General features: G+C 42.3%; 1 protein-coding gene and 1 long non-coding RNA gene across 7 annotated transcripts in view; one reads left to right on the plus strand and one right to left on the minus strand.

Moving 5' to 3' along the window:
* The window catches only part of LOC135333589 (uncharacterized), a 51,969-nt gene that overhangs the window by 7,081 nt on the left and 29,230 nt on the right, over window positions 1–15,658 (minus strand). For 2 of the 6 annotated variants that reach the window (XM_064528574.1, XM_064528576.1), the window contains 5 exons: window positions 15,321–15,399; window positions 13,670–13,847; window positions 11,660–11,767; window positions 11,125–11,184; window positions 10,413–10,834 (listed from right to left, as the gene is read on the minus strand). Coding sequence is in view for 4 of the 6 variants with exons in the window: in XM_064528576.1 (XP_064384646.1) it covers window positions 10,629–10,834; window positions 11,125–11,184; window positions 11,660–11,767; window positions 13,670–13,847; window positions 15,321–15,399 (631 nt within the window). In the remaining 2 variants the exon portion in view is untranslated. Of the gene's footprint in view, window positions 1–10,412; window positions 10,835–11,124; window positions 11,185–11,659; window positions 11,768–13,669; window positions 13,848–15,320; window positions 15,400–15,658 lie in introns of those variants that run through there. The other 4 variants (XM_064528575.1, XM_064528578.1, XM_064528577.1 and 1 more) reach the window with 2 other exon arrangements.
* LOC135333592 (uncharacterized) lies at window positions 5,381–6,710 on the plus strand. Its single transcript, XR_010393989.1, has 2 exons — window positions 5,381–6,059; window positions 6,179–6,710. It is a non-coding gene; the product is annotated as an uncharacterized LOC135333592 (long non-coding RNA).

The raw sequence follows: 15,658 nt of genomic DNA on the forward strand, positions 1-15,658 counted from the left end.
GAGTTGAGAATGGAGAGAAGTTGGAGAAAAGGACTAGGACTGTTTGTGTACCATCATGTCACAGCCGGTTAACCAGCCACGCCCATCTCATAAGTTGCCATGTGCGTTGCTGTGGCAGTCTTTTTTTTTTTTTTTTTTTTTTCAATAATACACACACTCAGTATAGTTCAATGTACAGTACAGTGTAATAATTATGCTAGTTAGTTCAATGTTCAGGGATCAGTGGTCTGTTATCAGTGACTCACTGATCACTAAATCGATTGGGAGGGAAGTTGCTTTTGAGGCCTTGCCTGCAGTTGAACGAGCTCCTCTGATGGCTTGGATTGAAGATCTTAGGAGTGAAAACGAGAGGGGGCATCTCAGCCAATTCATTGTGGAGGTATAGGGTTGGTCCCATTTTGCGGCCAGGAGGGTGGCTAGACGCTTGTAAGTGGATGTTGAAGCGGGGCCAAGGCCTCCTGTTGATGACATCACGAGTGGTGTGAAGGAAGAGTGCTCTATTTCTTGGATTCGACTTTCATAAGCACGTTTCTTTACCAATTCGTGTTTTCTGTAGGGGTTGGTCTGTCTGTTTGAGGCTGCATGGGGGTTAAAGACGCGCACATCAAAGTAGGTGCGTTTGAAGCGTCCTCCCCATAGCCCATTTGCGGCAATGTCTAGGCGAGCTCCTTCTGTGATGTTTGCTGTTGTTCCTGGGAGGTGCTCTCCTGAGATTGGCTGCAAGTGTGGTTCGATGCATACATTGTTGCAGACTTCTGATAGGAGGTTGGCCGTTATGTCTCTGATTTCGTTGTGACGTAGTGATGGAAACCCTCCCTTGGGGCATGATAATACGTGTTCTACAGAGAACGTTTTTCCGCATTCACAGTTAGTAGGGGTGCTTGACGGTACCCAGCCATATCTCAGGCATAGGGCGTCCCGGAAAGCACATTTGTGTAGGTTAAAACCAAACTCTGACACTGGAAGGGCGGTCAGCCAGCTTGAGGCTCCTTTCTCCTGGGCTAGTGCCATTGAATGTTGAAGGGTGCTAGAGAGTGTTGGCTTGAGGAGGCTGGCAGCTTCTAGTTGTTGTGAGCGCCTTTGTTTGTGTGTTTCCCCTTTGGCCTTAAGCTGGTTTTCACATACTTCTGGTGAGTAAGTGGTGGACTGTTCTAAAATCATGGTCTTCAAGGCGCTGGTGATTTTTTGCGAAGCTGAGTATTCCGCAGAGGAGCGTTTTGATGGGTTGTGTAGTCCTATTCCCCCCAGTCTCGCGGGCATGGCTAATAGTTCTCTTTCGGTATCATTAGGGGGGGGCCTTCCTGTGTGGCAGTCATTTAAAGATGGCGGAATTGCGTAGGTAAGAAAAGTGGAGCCTGAGAGGTCATCTGCCTCTTGGAAGCGGACGCAATTCTGAGAAAAACGCCCATGGTCCGGGTTCTAGTCGACTAGAGGCTGTATCTAGAATCTTCTAAACATGTCTGTACAAGGAGGAAATGCTTTCCAAGAAAGTTACTTACTAACTTACTTACTTACTTACTTACTTAGTCAGTCAGACAAAACCCGGTGAAATATGAAAATAGTGCAATTTTTCAAATATCAATAGTAATGCATGAGAATATTCATAGACTATAATTTCACACATTTAGACAGATAAAAGGCTAACTAAGCTATCTGTCAACTCAGTTTCTTGCTGTGGCCTTTCCCTGCAGAAATAGAGCAGTCTAAACACGAGTCAAAATTTGTGCAATAATTGAAAACACACACAACTGCACTGTCAATCCTATGTACAACCTACTGGTTGTACTAACCTACTGGTTGTACTGTAACGCCGTATATGGTCCCCGCCATAGAATGTCCCCCCGGACCATCTACGGCAGCGATATTTGGTCCCCCCTAGAAACTAGCCAATGAGAGCATGCACTAGCCTGCTGCTTGCATGCACATCATTCAAATGATATTGATCAAGATGGAAGAAGAGACTGAGATTAAACTAATAGAGAAGGCTTACAATCAAGCTAACTCAAGGAACTTATCCTGAGGGTTCTACAAAGAATGAGAAGAGAGTGATCAGAAGGAAAGCAACTACACTGGATGTTGTTGATGGGGTTTTGCACTATAGAAGAATGGATGGAGGAAGAGTAAGGATAAATTACTGAATAACAAGCTAGCTGTTGTAATTGTGCAAAGAGGTGCATGGAAAATCGAGTTCCTCTTTCTTGGTCAACTCCTGTCAAGAGATTCTTACCACCTCTTCCATGCAGGTGCGGGTTGTCATGGATAAGAAGGAAAGGGAGCAGATTTTGCTCTCATGTCATGCAACACCAACATCTGGTCACTTGGGAACAAAAAAGACACTTGCCCGAGTCACTGAGAGGTTCATGTGGCCTGGTGTGACTAAAGAGGTTTATACTATGGTAGGTGCATAATTTATTATCTTGTAGATACTTATACGTACACGTACACGTAGGTGACAGAGTTAAGTGGCAATCGTGTACTGGAACCTTTATCTGCCTGAACTTTGTTGATTAAAAGTATTATCTGTGTATATACATATACATGTAGATCGAGACCTGCGATGCCTGTCAGAGGACGGGTAGGAAGATCAGCACTGCAGCGCCAGAGCTCCACCCAGTTCCTGTGGTTTCACCTTGGCACCACCTCGGGATTGATTTTATTGGCCCTCTTATTTGCTCAACTCAAGGCAGTCGCTACATACTTACGATTTGTGACTACTTCACAAAGTTTGTACTTGCTATTCCGATGGAAAACAAGCTTGCTTCTGGTGTTGCTGCTTCTCTCTACAAGGTATTGAATTTCTTATTAAAGTTTATTAAATTATAAGTGCGTGCACGCATGCAGGTTTTCATGATGTTTGGAATACCAAGAGTCATCACTTCCGATCAGGGTGGAGAATTCCACAATGATCTAGATGATCGACTAATGGAAATGTTGGGTATTCAACATCGGCTTTCTACTCCTTACCACCCGCAGGTATAATTATGATATAATTTTATACATAGACATTGTTTACTAATCGCTGCAGGCAAATGGACTTGTTGAGCGGTTCAACCAAACAATCCAAACCATGCTCGTTAAGTTTGTCGATACGAAGAAGGACAGTTGGCAGGACTATCTTGAGTCGTGTGTATATGCCTACAACACATCAAAGCATGAATCCACCAAGCATTCTCCTTTTGAGGTTATGTTCTCCCGTAAGGGTGTGTTACCGGTGGACATGATTAATGTTCCAAACTGCTCTGACGAATTGCAGCTTTCTTACAGTGAAGATATATCTTTTTTTCAGTCTGAGCATGCTGAACATCGAAGGCTACAACTGGAAGCAGTAAAAAAGAACATTCTCAAAGCTCAAGCCAAGCAAAAGGAACAATATGACAGAAAGCATCACAAGCCCGAAGTTTTCCAAGTAGGCTCTATTGTCTTGAAGAAAGATTTTCTAAAAAAAAAAGCGAGTCCATGGCAAGTTGGATCCTAAATGGGGTTGGTCCTTACAAAATAATCAGATCGATTGGCAGAGGACTGTATGGATTAGAACTTGTCGAAGACCCAACGAAGGTTGTGAGTCGAGTGAATGGTGTCCACCTCAAGCCATACCACATTCCTGAGAATCAAGCTCTAGATTCAAGCTCCCCTAAGACCATCTCAAACAACGAGACACCACTAGACCTCACCGCACCCTTGTCAAGTCAGTCTCTTGCTAGCGCTGTGAGCAAGGAATTAAACACAACAAGTGTCCATGTTTCTGGAGTTACTTCAAGTACCCCAGTTAGAGAAGGAGGTTTTTTTGTTGACTTTAGCCTTGACGTGTCAGCAATTACAAACTCACCTCCTCCTGCTATTGCCAACTCCCCCACTTCTGCTACTGAAAACTCAACCATCACCTCGGCTGCAAACTCTACGGCAAATTACATACCCACTCCTGCAATTGGCAACTCACCCCCTCCTGCTATTGCCAACTCCCCCACTTCTGCTACTGAAAACTCAACAATCTTCCCTCATGATACTGCAACCTCACCCCCTCCTGCTATTGCCAACTCACCCACTTCTGCTACTGAAAAGTCAACAATCCTCCCTCATGATACTGCAACCTCACCCCCTCCTGCTATTGCCAACTCACTCACTTCTGCTAACTCACCTACCCCTGCCATTTATTGTTTGTGCCGACAGAGATGTGCTACAAAACGTTGTCCATGCAAGGGAAACAGAATTCCATGTGGGTTGAATTGCCACCCAGGAAGAAGTTGCGCGAACAATGTCCGGATAAACACTGGAAACACCTCTATTTATCGATCTTACTTGCAACAATGTAGATGATGGCGCTCAACTTTTGGAGTATTGGGCGACAATTGGTGATGTAAGAATGACCAGTGGGGACAAGGCAGATCTCGGCCCTCAATCTCACAGCTGGCTTAATGACAGACACATGACAGCTGCTCAGATTCTCCTTAAATGTGCTCATTCTGATGTCGCTGGTCTACAGGCACCAACACTACAGTGTACACGCACCTTTGAGGTCCATCAAGAGAAACAGTTCGTCCAAATCCTTAACTTATCAAAGAGTCACTGGATAACTATTTCTACTTTGAATTGCCAACCTGGCACCGTCCATGTCTACGACAGTATGCAGCTTGGATTGAACTCTTCGTTGAAACGCATAGTTGCTGACCTTATGTTCTACAAAGGAAAGAAAATTACTATTAAATATATGCATATTCAACAACAAAAGGGGGCCAGCGATTGTGGGCTGTTTGCTATTGCCACAGCAACAGCACTCTGTAACGGAATTGAGCCAAACAAACTGCAATTCAATCAAAAGCTCATGAGACAACATCTAAAGAGAGCTATTGAGCAACAAAACCTTGGAGTTTTCCCAGCTATCCACGTGGCAAGAAAACCAGCTGTAATAATGGTCGAGTATATGCGCATATACTGTACGTGTCGACATAAACGAAACAATCGTGCTATGATCGAGTGCACGAGCTGCGAGGAATGATTTCATACCGACTGTGTTAGAGCACCACCAAAAGCCATCAAGAATAACGAGCTCCCGTGGTTTTGTCAGGCATGCAAATCTACAAAATGACGTATATCTGCAGTTTATCATGCATGAGACTTAACTTGTGTAGTACATTGTTCTATATAATATTATTGTATTCATGCTACAGTCTGTAGTATATATACAGGCTTGATCTAATATCACTATCTTGCATCCATTCTTCTAAACTGCTCTTGATGGGGCAGCACTGTCCGCTGTAGATGGTATATATGGGGGGGACAGTCCATGGCAATCTGATTGCCCTTGACAGTCCGGGGGGACCTTCCACGGCAATTGTAAGTTGCCGTAGACAGTCCGTGGGGACTACTTACAGCAAGGGGGGACCGTCTGCACCAGCACTAATGGTCCCCCCGGACTGTCCATGGCAACTGACAATTGCCGTGGAAGGTCCCCCCGGACCGTCCACGGCAGAAAATGTTGCCGTAGACAATCCGGGGGGACTCATTTACGGGGGGACCAGTTATCGTATGACAGTACTAATTAATTGGCCACAACACAATAATTGCTGAGTCATTAAAGATGGAGGAATTGTCTAGGTAAGAGAAATAGAGACTGAGAGGTCATCTGCCTCGTGGAAGCAATCGCAAATCTGAAGAAGCGCTTTGTAATCCAGGTCAGGGGCGTACACAGGGTGGTGCTTAGGGTGCTCCAGCACCCCCATCCAGACTCTGGTGCTCCAGCACCCTATCCAGACTCAGAGAAGCTCAAGTAGATAGTTCAACCATCACTGGCTGGCTAGAAGGAAACTACACTTACTGCAGCTATCTACAGCTTAATAGTGATAGTTACAATAACTTTATACCAGTTAGATCTAGCTAGCTAGCTAAGCTGGCCTAAAAAACTTACTTTTTTTCGATGTTACTGGGATCCATGGGAACTAGTAAAGAGTGGGGAGGGGCTCAATAATAAGGCTAGGCAGCAGGAAGTGGTTTGCTGTATCAGAACACTTGAGCTTGCTTCACAACATGCAGCACAACAAGGTTCTTGGATCCAGGTACATGAGGTACATGAATGTATCTAGTATAATTATATAATTAAGCCTACATGTGTCTATGTACAATAAATTAATAATAATCAATGTTTGCAATGTAAACTACAAAGTCTCTTTTCCTCAACATCAAGGTACTGGTGGTCATACTTTGTACGCTGCCTGTCACCTCCTGGTAAGCTGATCAATCTTTTAGTGGCCTAAAAAGAAAAGAATCAAGACTGTTGTCAGATCAAGCAAAGGAACTGTCACTGGAAAAATGGTCCTGAAAAAACTGGTCCGGGGACCAATTTTTTCAATGAAAATTTCGGTCCGGGGACTGAAATTTTTAGAAAAAATTGGTCCCCCCCTGAAATAATCAGTCCGGCTAGACAAAAAGACGTCTCTGGACCAGGAGCGTATGTAGGGCAACCTAGGGTCCTCTCCACATCATATTATGACATACAGATACGCACATACCCATGTACAGGGATGCAGTCACATAATATTCAGGAACTATATAGCAGCCTAGCTTGTCAGCCAGGTGTACTAGATAGAGCTGCAGCATGTGAACCTTGAGGCCTCCACATTCTTAAGACTCAGTGTTTCAAAAGAAAGATCTATTAACGATTGACAGTTTTACAGCTTGATAAAATAATGTTACTACTACTACGTATAATTATAATGCCGAAGTTCTGTCCGGGAATAGATACAGACGGTACGGGTGCATGGTTCATAGTTTATGGACGGTTAACAGTTACGTCTTAGACTGGTTTAGCACTGCACTGCATACAGTGCCAAACAGCTGATTTTTTGAATAAAGCGGCAGGAACATTCACACAGGTGTCGTAATGATACCACTCCTTGCATGTGCTGCATTCCACCCAGTTTTCCATAGTCGCCATCTCTGGCATTCTGCATAGGCAGTACACGGGGTATGTATCGATTGACACAATTGAGTCAGGAGCATGACGATACTTCTTAATTGGAAAATGTAGTATTTGTTGCTTTTGAAAGCAAGAAAACAAGTGCTGCCTCATTTTATGTTGATTGTACTGGAAGCTTCCAGGTGAGTGGCCAAAAGCAAGAGCTGTTGCATTGGCTATAATAGCAAACAAGCCACAGTCACATCCTCCTGCCTGAATGTGTACGTTCATGAAGTTTAGAGTGATTTCTTTGGCCTCCGTATGCAACAAAGTTGCAATCTGAGCTTTGACTCCCATGCTAACTGACCGATACATACTGTCATACACGTTAACCACTGGGTGAAGAGTGCCTATAGTAGAGACTGTGAGCCAATGGCCATGGTGATTGTTTACGACCTGTACGAACTCCCCACTTTCAACCTCGTATGAGAAGACAATACCTTTGATAACATCCTGCAAGCCAGGAACTGCTGGAAATGCTTGAGACTTCTACATCAATGGGAACAGTAGCTTGACGATTGAACATGAGTTCAAAAGGAGTAAACTTCGTTGAATTATGACGAGAGGTATTGTATGCGAAAACACATGTGTCCAGGTAGCTACTCCAGTCTTCACGCTTGTTGGACACAAACTTCACTAGCATGTTTTGCAACGTCTGATTGAAACGCTTGTCCAAGCCGTTAGTCTATAAAATAATATTATAGTTGAAAATACATTTTAAATATAGGATATATCAGGAGGATATGCACCTATATATCCTCTGCTATACCGTGATTACTTTGAGGCATAGCCAAGGGGTATATAACCACGGTATAGCAGAGAATATAATTATGGGTGCATATCCTCTGAGTACAAGTGTGATATATAGTTATAGTTTTAAAACTGTAGTGCATATACCTGAGGGTGGTAAGAAGTTGTAAGGCGACGCTGGATCCCAGGAGAGAACAGAGACTAGTGTCTAAATCATTGTTGAATTCACGTCCTTGATCTGAGAGAATTACCCGAGGCAGACCCATTCTCATAAATACCTAAGAAGGAAAAGTGTGTGATCATTATTTATTGGCCGTGCGTGCATTGTGTATGTGTGTGGTATTCATACATAATTTATACCTTGAACAATGATGTTGCTACTGATGATGCACTCTTGCCAGGTGTAGGAATAGCTTCTACCCACTTGGTAAAGTAATCGCTCATGGTTAAGATGTAGCGGGAACCATTGTCAGTTGGAGAGAGAGGACCAACAAAATCAATTCCTAGCATGTACCAAGGAAACTGCACACGGATGGGGTGAAGTTCGGGCCTGCCAGTAGTTAGCTTTTGATTAACTCGCTGGCAAACGTCACAAGTAGACACCTATAAAGTAGACACATAAATATTGAGGGAAGGTGTTCCTGTTTGAGACTAACTATAACTTTGTATACACGTAGGTGTAACAATAATACAGAACCAAGTTGACATCCCAATAATTATAGATATTGACTATTATGTGCACTAAAATACAAGGACAGATGAGCAAATCTACTAACCATTTCTTTCACGTCCTTTACCATGCCATGCCACATGTAACGCTCCTTAATTCGGGCAAGTGTGCGAGTCACCCCCATATGTCCAGATGTTTCATCAACATGGCAAGCGAACAGTATTTTCTTTCTCTCTCTTCGGTTGATAATGTATCGGATCAACACATCATCCTAAAATATCGAGAAGGCAATATATAGGAGCTATAATACCAGAAGAATCGAACATAGGTGACGCGTTATATATACCTAGAGATGGCCACTCCTGTAATGATTGTAAATTACATTACAGATACACTAACTCACTCTGTCCTTTCTCTTGTGTTTGTACATGAAGTCACCATTGTTCACTACAAACTGCTTGGCCTTTCTTCTGATGACCCTTTTTCTTCCCTCTTTACAGTCATTAGGGTATTTCTTGGTGGTGACATAGTGGAATACCTCTTCTATTAGCTCTTCCTCCCCTGTGTGTAGCTCAAGCTCCATAAGAATAACTGGAACAAACTTTTCAGCTGCATCAAAAGCTGTGCAAGTTGCGCAGCAACCAGGACTACTTTTTTCGAGGGCGGACCAACATTATCAGCTAAAATTGGTCCGGGGGACCGAAAATTTCAGTCCGGGGACTGAAATTATCGGCGGACCAAAATTTTCATGACAGAACAAACGTTTATCATCACTTACACTTCTACATTTACACAGAGACTAGTCTACTAGACATGATTGCATTGACATTTGACATACCTTAAGAAGAGTTGGCTGGAGTTTGCCATCCCAGGCAAATTGAGCTTCTGGTCAACCGTCATAAACATTCTTGACTTGCTGATGGCCGGCACTGCACTGTACTGTACTGTACTGTACACTGTCAATACTGTGCACCATCTAGAAAACAGTGGGCGTTGCCGACAAAAGGGGCGTGACCCCGGAAGTGGGCGTGGTTTAAATTTTGCTGCGCTTCGCGCGCAATGAGCACCCTCCATTGATAGCCTCGATTCAAGGCCGATTAAAATACCGTATATGCTTGATCAGGAGCCGCGGCTACTAAATGTTTCATTTTGCTGGAAGAGGAGGCAATTCAAGAGGGGCCACTGTTCAAGAGCGGCGTTTATTAGCTCCAGATAATTTAGTTTGTCATCAAAAGTTGTTTTCACCTGCATAAACTTGAACTCTGCCATGAGAAAGTCTTTGTGAAGCACTAACAAGCTGCTACTCATAGCTACGTACATGTAGCTAGCTGCTAGTAATAATTTTTTTGGCTGCCACGTGTAGAAATGCTAGAGTCAAAGTTCACTGAGGCTACTATTTGAGAGCGGCTACTAAAATAATGTTTCATTTTGCTAGCAAGGGAGGCTACTATTTGAGTGCGGCCTTTATACAAGAGCGGCCTCTGATCGAGCATATACGGTACGTATTTTAATCGGCCTGGAATCGAGGCTACTCCATTGACTGAATCCTAGGATCGCCCCTGATGCTAACAGCTTTTATGTTAGAGTTTGGAATGCGTAGGCATGCTGAGGCTTTTGCTCTGTCAGGCTCCGCCCAGCTAGTGATTGCCCACGTTCATTTTCACTCGTCTACCACTCGTCTACCGTCACGACTTAGCAAGGCATGCGCCGGCAGGCTCTCCTTTTTCTTTGTCTCTTCCTTCTTTCTTTCTTTGTTCCTCCAATTAGTTCCGTATTTTATCTTATTGAACTATGACAAAGAACAGAAAAAGGAGAGGCTGCGAAGGAGGCTAACAAAACACTACGATACCAGTAGATGTGTGTACACAAGATATAGCCTTTTAGATTGCTTGTTATAGATACTACTTTCTTTATCAATTCGTTGTTGCAAATTAAATAAAAATTATGCAAAGAAACTTTTCCCTTTCCTGTAACACTCTAATACTTTTGAGTGAAAGCAAAACATGGCGATAGGCATTAGCAAGCGCACGCTTGCAACACTCGTTATGCAGGAAAACAACAAGTATAATACATTATAATTATATACACAGTTAAACAACATACAGAACATAAGTCTTTACGTCGGAAGGATAAGGTTCCCAGTTTCTTCTTAGAGTCAATGATGAATTGTCCAGGTTAAGTAAGTATTGAGGATGCATAAAAGATGTGCTTAAAAATGAATCAATAAATACACACAACACTATTACACACTCGTGAACATCAGTACAGAAACTTTGACAGTAGGACACACAATATAACAGAAATAACAGTGGTCAGATATGTGCAGCATCCCATCCGACTGGCACCATTCAATCCACCAACTCTGCCAGGGATATTGATGTTAATGTCTCCAGGACCTCCATTAGTAGTAGGGTCAGTATTTCCGTTGTCTACATTGTCTACATTGTCTGGGCCGGTGCTGGGGTCTGCGAGAAGGAAACGGAAAAGGAAATGTTGAGTACACTGAGATCACATAAAAGTCACACTACACACACCAACCGAGTAAAATACCAGCACACTGGAACCAGGCAACTACCAAAACTCGTCAAAGCCAACAATATACCAGTGAACTTATAGATTCAATATGAAATTAACTATCCTCTGAGTGTCAAGTTAGAACCCCTTGGATATAGAAGCGCTCAAAGAGAAAAGCGATGCACTAGCTGCCATGCATGCAGCACACACTAGCAACTAGGTAAGCAAACCACACCCATACCATCAGGAACCTCCATGGTTGAGGCTTCATTGTCTACATTAGGTGGATCTGTTGTGGGGTCTGTGTGTATACAAGTCACTGTGAATTAGCTCAGTAATTTATTTTTAGTTGCGTGGTTTTAATTTTGTATTGAATGAGCACTGTGAACCACACAACTAATTAAAGATTGCACTCTTCATTCCACACTTTATCCACCCCATTAAAGCACATATAATTATATATAGCTCTCTACCGGTTATAAGGTTGCACATACTGCCACTATACCGGTGAAAGAAACACCAAGAAACCTTGGTATCATGCAAACAAACATGGTTGCTGTACAACAACATTGTAAACGTACATAATTACCCAAACATACAGTCAAGCATGGCTGTCTAATAGTTACTAGTTACATGTACATAAATATTACTTCGACAAACTAACATAAAATTTACACAAAATTGTAGATGTACGTAATGTGTACCCAAACAGGTGACCACTCAACACACTCAATGTACAGTCAAACGTACAGCACTCAAGCAAAAGCAGTACTCACCATCGAGAATCTGCAGCTCCAGTATAAGACCAGCGGAGCACTGACCTCCAGATGTTTCATCAAATAAACCACCACCTACTACTTGTGTTGCGTTTAAAACAGAATAACCTGAGGAAAGATTACACGAATAGTTGACAAGAGAATTGATAGCTACAATCTGAATATTGTCTGTGTACAAGACACGCGTTAGCTTGAGGAAAACATACATCTTGCAAGTTAGCACACAGTGACTATTGCAAGTTACACAATACCAACACAGCTGTGGACGGTGCAACAAGCATTGTAAAGCACCAAGGTCACATGACAAGGACAAAGACACACTGCCTGGCTACATTCAACTCGCAAAAGTGGTGTTCCCGATAGACATGCCACAACAAGTACCTACAAAACCATACTAGTAACCACATTCTTCCTTTGAAATTCCTGATTCAAAGGATGGAGACAGCTTTGTCTTCATAGAAAGGTCAAAGCACTATAGTGAATAGCTGCAGGTGTAGGTTCCAGTAGCCTCGTTCCCAGGCCTTATTTTTTCTTACTGTTGTCATTGTTCAATCATAATACCATAATAGAAGGCAGCAAAGATAGAAATGGGCGTACAGTTAAGAAAAAGTAAGGCCTGGTTTGGGAAATCGCGTGATCCACAAGGATTTTCATAAACGTGGGCGATTTGTATCCCACAATCGTGACGTAAGGTATTCTCCCACGCATTCAGAGTTAATAAGACTATACTGAGACATGTACGTACACTGCCAAGGTGGTTCCACTAAGCTACTGCAAGTCAGGGAACCAGCGTGGCCAGCTAAGCTATTAGTTTAGATCTAGCATTTAGAAAGACGGAATCTAAACACACGATCTAGATAGTAGATCTAGCTAGCTTGTATAAACAGCTTGCAAACTTCCAGTTCCAAGTCCACGTCCAGCTTGCTGCAGCCAAAGTTTTATTATAGGCAGTCCAACACCTCTAGCGCTACATGCCCACGCTCATTTTCACCCTTCTACCACCCTTCTACCCTCACGCGACTTCCCGATACAGGGTCTCCTTTTTCGTAACTCTACCTCTATTTTTTCTTTATTCCTCCAATTAATACCATATTTTATCTTATTGAATGACTAATGCAGTATTTGAACGATTGTGATAAAGAACAGAAAAAGGAGAGCCTGTGTAGAGTCTAGGGTTCCAGTATTTACTAGAAGAACATAGTAGAGAGTCTACATCTGAGTCCATGAATTGGCACAAATCATTGTTGAAAACCTGTGCATGCATGGACTTAGCAAATATGTACACATTTGTTGGGTGCCAGAACACAAGCAATGTACCCACTCTAAAGTTATAATTTCACCATATTAGGAGTTTATGTGAATGTGTACACACAGGTGGGTTTATAGCAACCTTGTTCGATGATAAAATGAACAAACGACCTAATCAAATACGCCTTCTGAATTTGTTTGGGGTTTCATAACGGGCTGTACATTAGTGCTACAAACCCTTGTAGTAGATAGCAGGAGTGCACTCCTGTAGATAGTGATTACGGTTAGGCCCTTCAATCTCACTGCCTTAATACCCTATTCATGCAATCCTGCTAATATATACATTGTAACATGTATCAAACATTAGCTCCTATGGGAGAATAAATAAGATGCATGTGGAAACTCTGGTCTTAAAGTTAATATGTACGGTACGAATGGATCAAAAACTGATAGGGTGCTATCTATCTGACACTAGTTTGCTAAGTCACAAACACAGAGGCTTATACACAACACAATGGATATAATGTCCAGAGCTACATAAGGCTGCAAGCACAGGTGTACACGGAATGCTATTGGCTCCAATCAATGCCAAATTACTTCACAGCTTACGTATTCATTGTGACACCAGTTGCTAAATATAGGCCAGGGCACATGAGAACAGTTCGTGACTACACCTTAAAGGTAGATAACTGAAGCTCACGTAACATTCATGTACACACAGCCCCCAAGCAAGAATCATAATAATTAGAGGCTAAGACTTACTGGTGTAATAGTAATATTCCCCAGTTTGGAATACTATTGCATCTGGTAGCATCCCCGAAGATGTTTCCAGCGGTATACTCAAAGTATCCACCATTCCAAAACAAGTGTTCACGCTGACAGGAATTTTAGCATTTGGGTTATCTATACTGCTGTCGCAGGCATCCACTTGAGCACGGGTCTGATGGGCGTGTGTGTGTGTGGGTGGGGCATTTGCATACATGTACGACATGTGTACGTTACTGCATAAGACGAATCAAATTGTTGCGGATGAGTATAAATTGAAGGAAATACTAATTAGTATTTCCTTCATTTTATTCAGCAGCTTCACGTACCAACTGTTTTCCATGTAAGCAATGCCAACAAAACTAGAAATTGCCATCAATTGCCTCATTCGTCAAATCCAAATTTACCCACTCTACGATATATATAGTCGCTATGGGTCACCACCTTGCCAACTGTCATGGTACATTGTAGGGAAGAGAAAGTCAGTAATTCAGATATAAATTCCTTGCTATGGTTTCATATAATATTATGCCGTCTAACCCTCTAACTGTACTGCTAACCAAACACAAACATCGAATGGGGGAGGCCATGGTCCTCCACTACTAATTGAACTTCAGGACTCTATCAAGGAAACACCAGTAGGTGAGCAGTTGGAGGCAAATGTATACCACAGAGCAAAATAAGAACAGTAGCAGTGTTTTGTAAATGAGACATAGTTAGCAATAACAGTCAGACGGACGGCTAGAGTTATCAAATGTAACGTATATACAGCAGTAACTACACATGTCATGTAACACAAAAGCATGCGTGAGTACACTAGTCGGCAGGCTCAAAGGAAGGATGTCATGTCATGCACTGAAACTCAGATAGGTATTGTGAAAATACGAGTAACCTTTGGTAAGATCCCTACATGTATATCAATGGGTAAGAATCACAAGACATAAGGGCTCTCCCAATTCATGACTCAGTGACAGGGAAAAGCCGAACACAATGGCTCATTATTATTCTTACACATATTTGGAGCACGGAAGACACACCTGTGATAATGTAGTTACATAGATCATTGAGCTAAGGACACAATTAAATAAGCTGTTATCTAAGGGAACCGGATAAATGAGGAATTTACGCAGAAATTGATGGAGCAATGGTATACGTAACGCATGTAAAGTAGAGTTGTATTTAAAATTTTAAGAGAAAGAAGGAGAGTAAACTTGCTAGAGAGTAGAATGTAGCAAGATAAGTGTAATTGTTGGCTTCGTCAATGTGAGACTCCTTACAGCTAGTAAACCCTCAGCTATTGGGCAGGGCACACTTACGTGCATGCATCTTCATCCTTTCTTTGGTAAAGCTAACAGCCTAGCTAGTACTTCTTCTAGCTAGTATCAGTACGTAGCTTCTATTATTTTAGCTAGGTGTGGCCCAGTAAGCTCATATACGATAATAGTAAACAGTTTGAAGGTAACCAAAATTAATTATAGCCACACCTAATTCCGCATTCCTGAAACATGACATTCCAGAGTGTTGCATACATACATAATGCAGATTAGTTAGTACCTTCCACTAAAGGCACTCGGTAATTGAAAGCACGAAATGGGCTGCTCATAACTTAAGTTAGGATTGTGCCATTTCTAATGATGATAACACATACCTGTCGCACAATGTCTGAGATGAAATTTTCAGTGCATCGCAAAATGAGTTCATCTCCAAGATGCAGCTGAAGTGTTTGCCTGTACAAATGTAGGTACATGTATGAAGCAGTGAGCTAATTGCATGTAGAATCTCTGTACATGTAATACCGTAATACCTCAATTTAAGGCAACAGTGATTATAAATACGAAGCCCTCTAGCTCTAGAGGTTGAACATTTTTTGTTGAAGCCCTGGCGTCGCATAGGCCTATTTAGATTGTCAACACATACGTGTAGCTATCAACACATACGTGTAGCTACTTTTAGAGGTTAGAAAATTACCTATTAAAGCTTGAGGTG

This window comes from Halichondria panicea, chromosome 3, assembly GCF_963675165.1.
Source record: "Halichondria panicea chromosome 3, odHalPani1.1, whole genome shotgun sequence".
Lineage (NCBI taxonomy): Eukaryota > Metazoa > Porifera > Demospongiae > Suberitida > Halichondriidae > Halichondria > Halichondria panicea.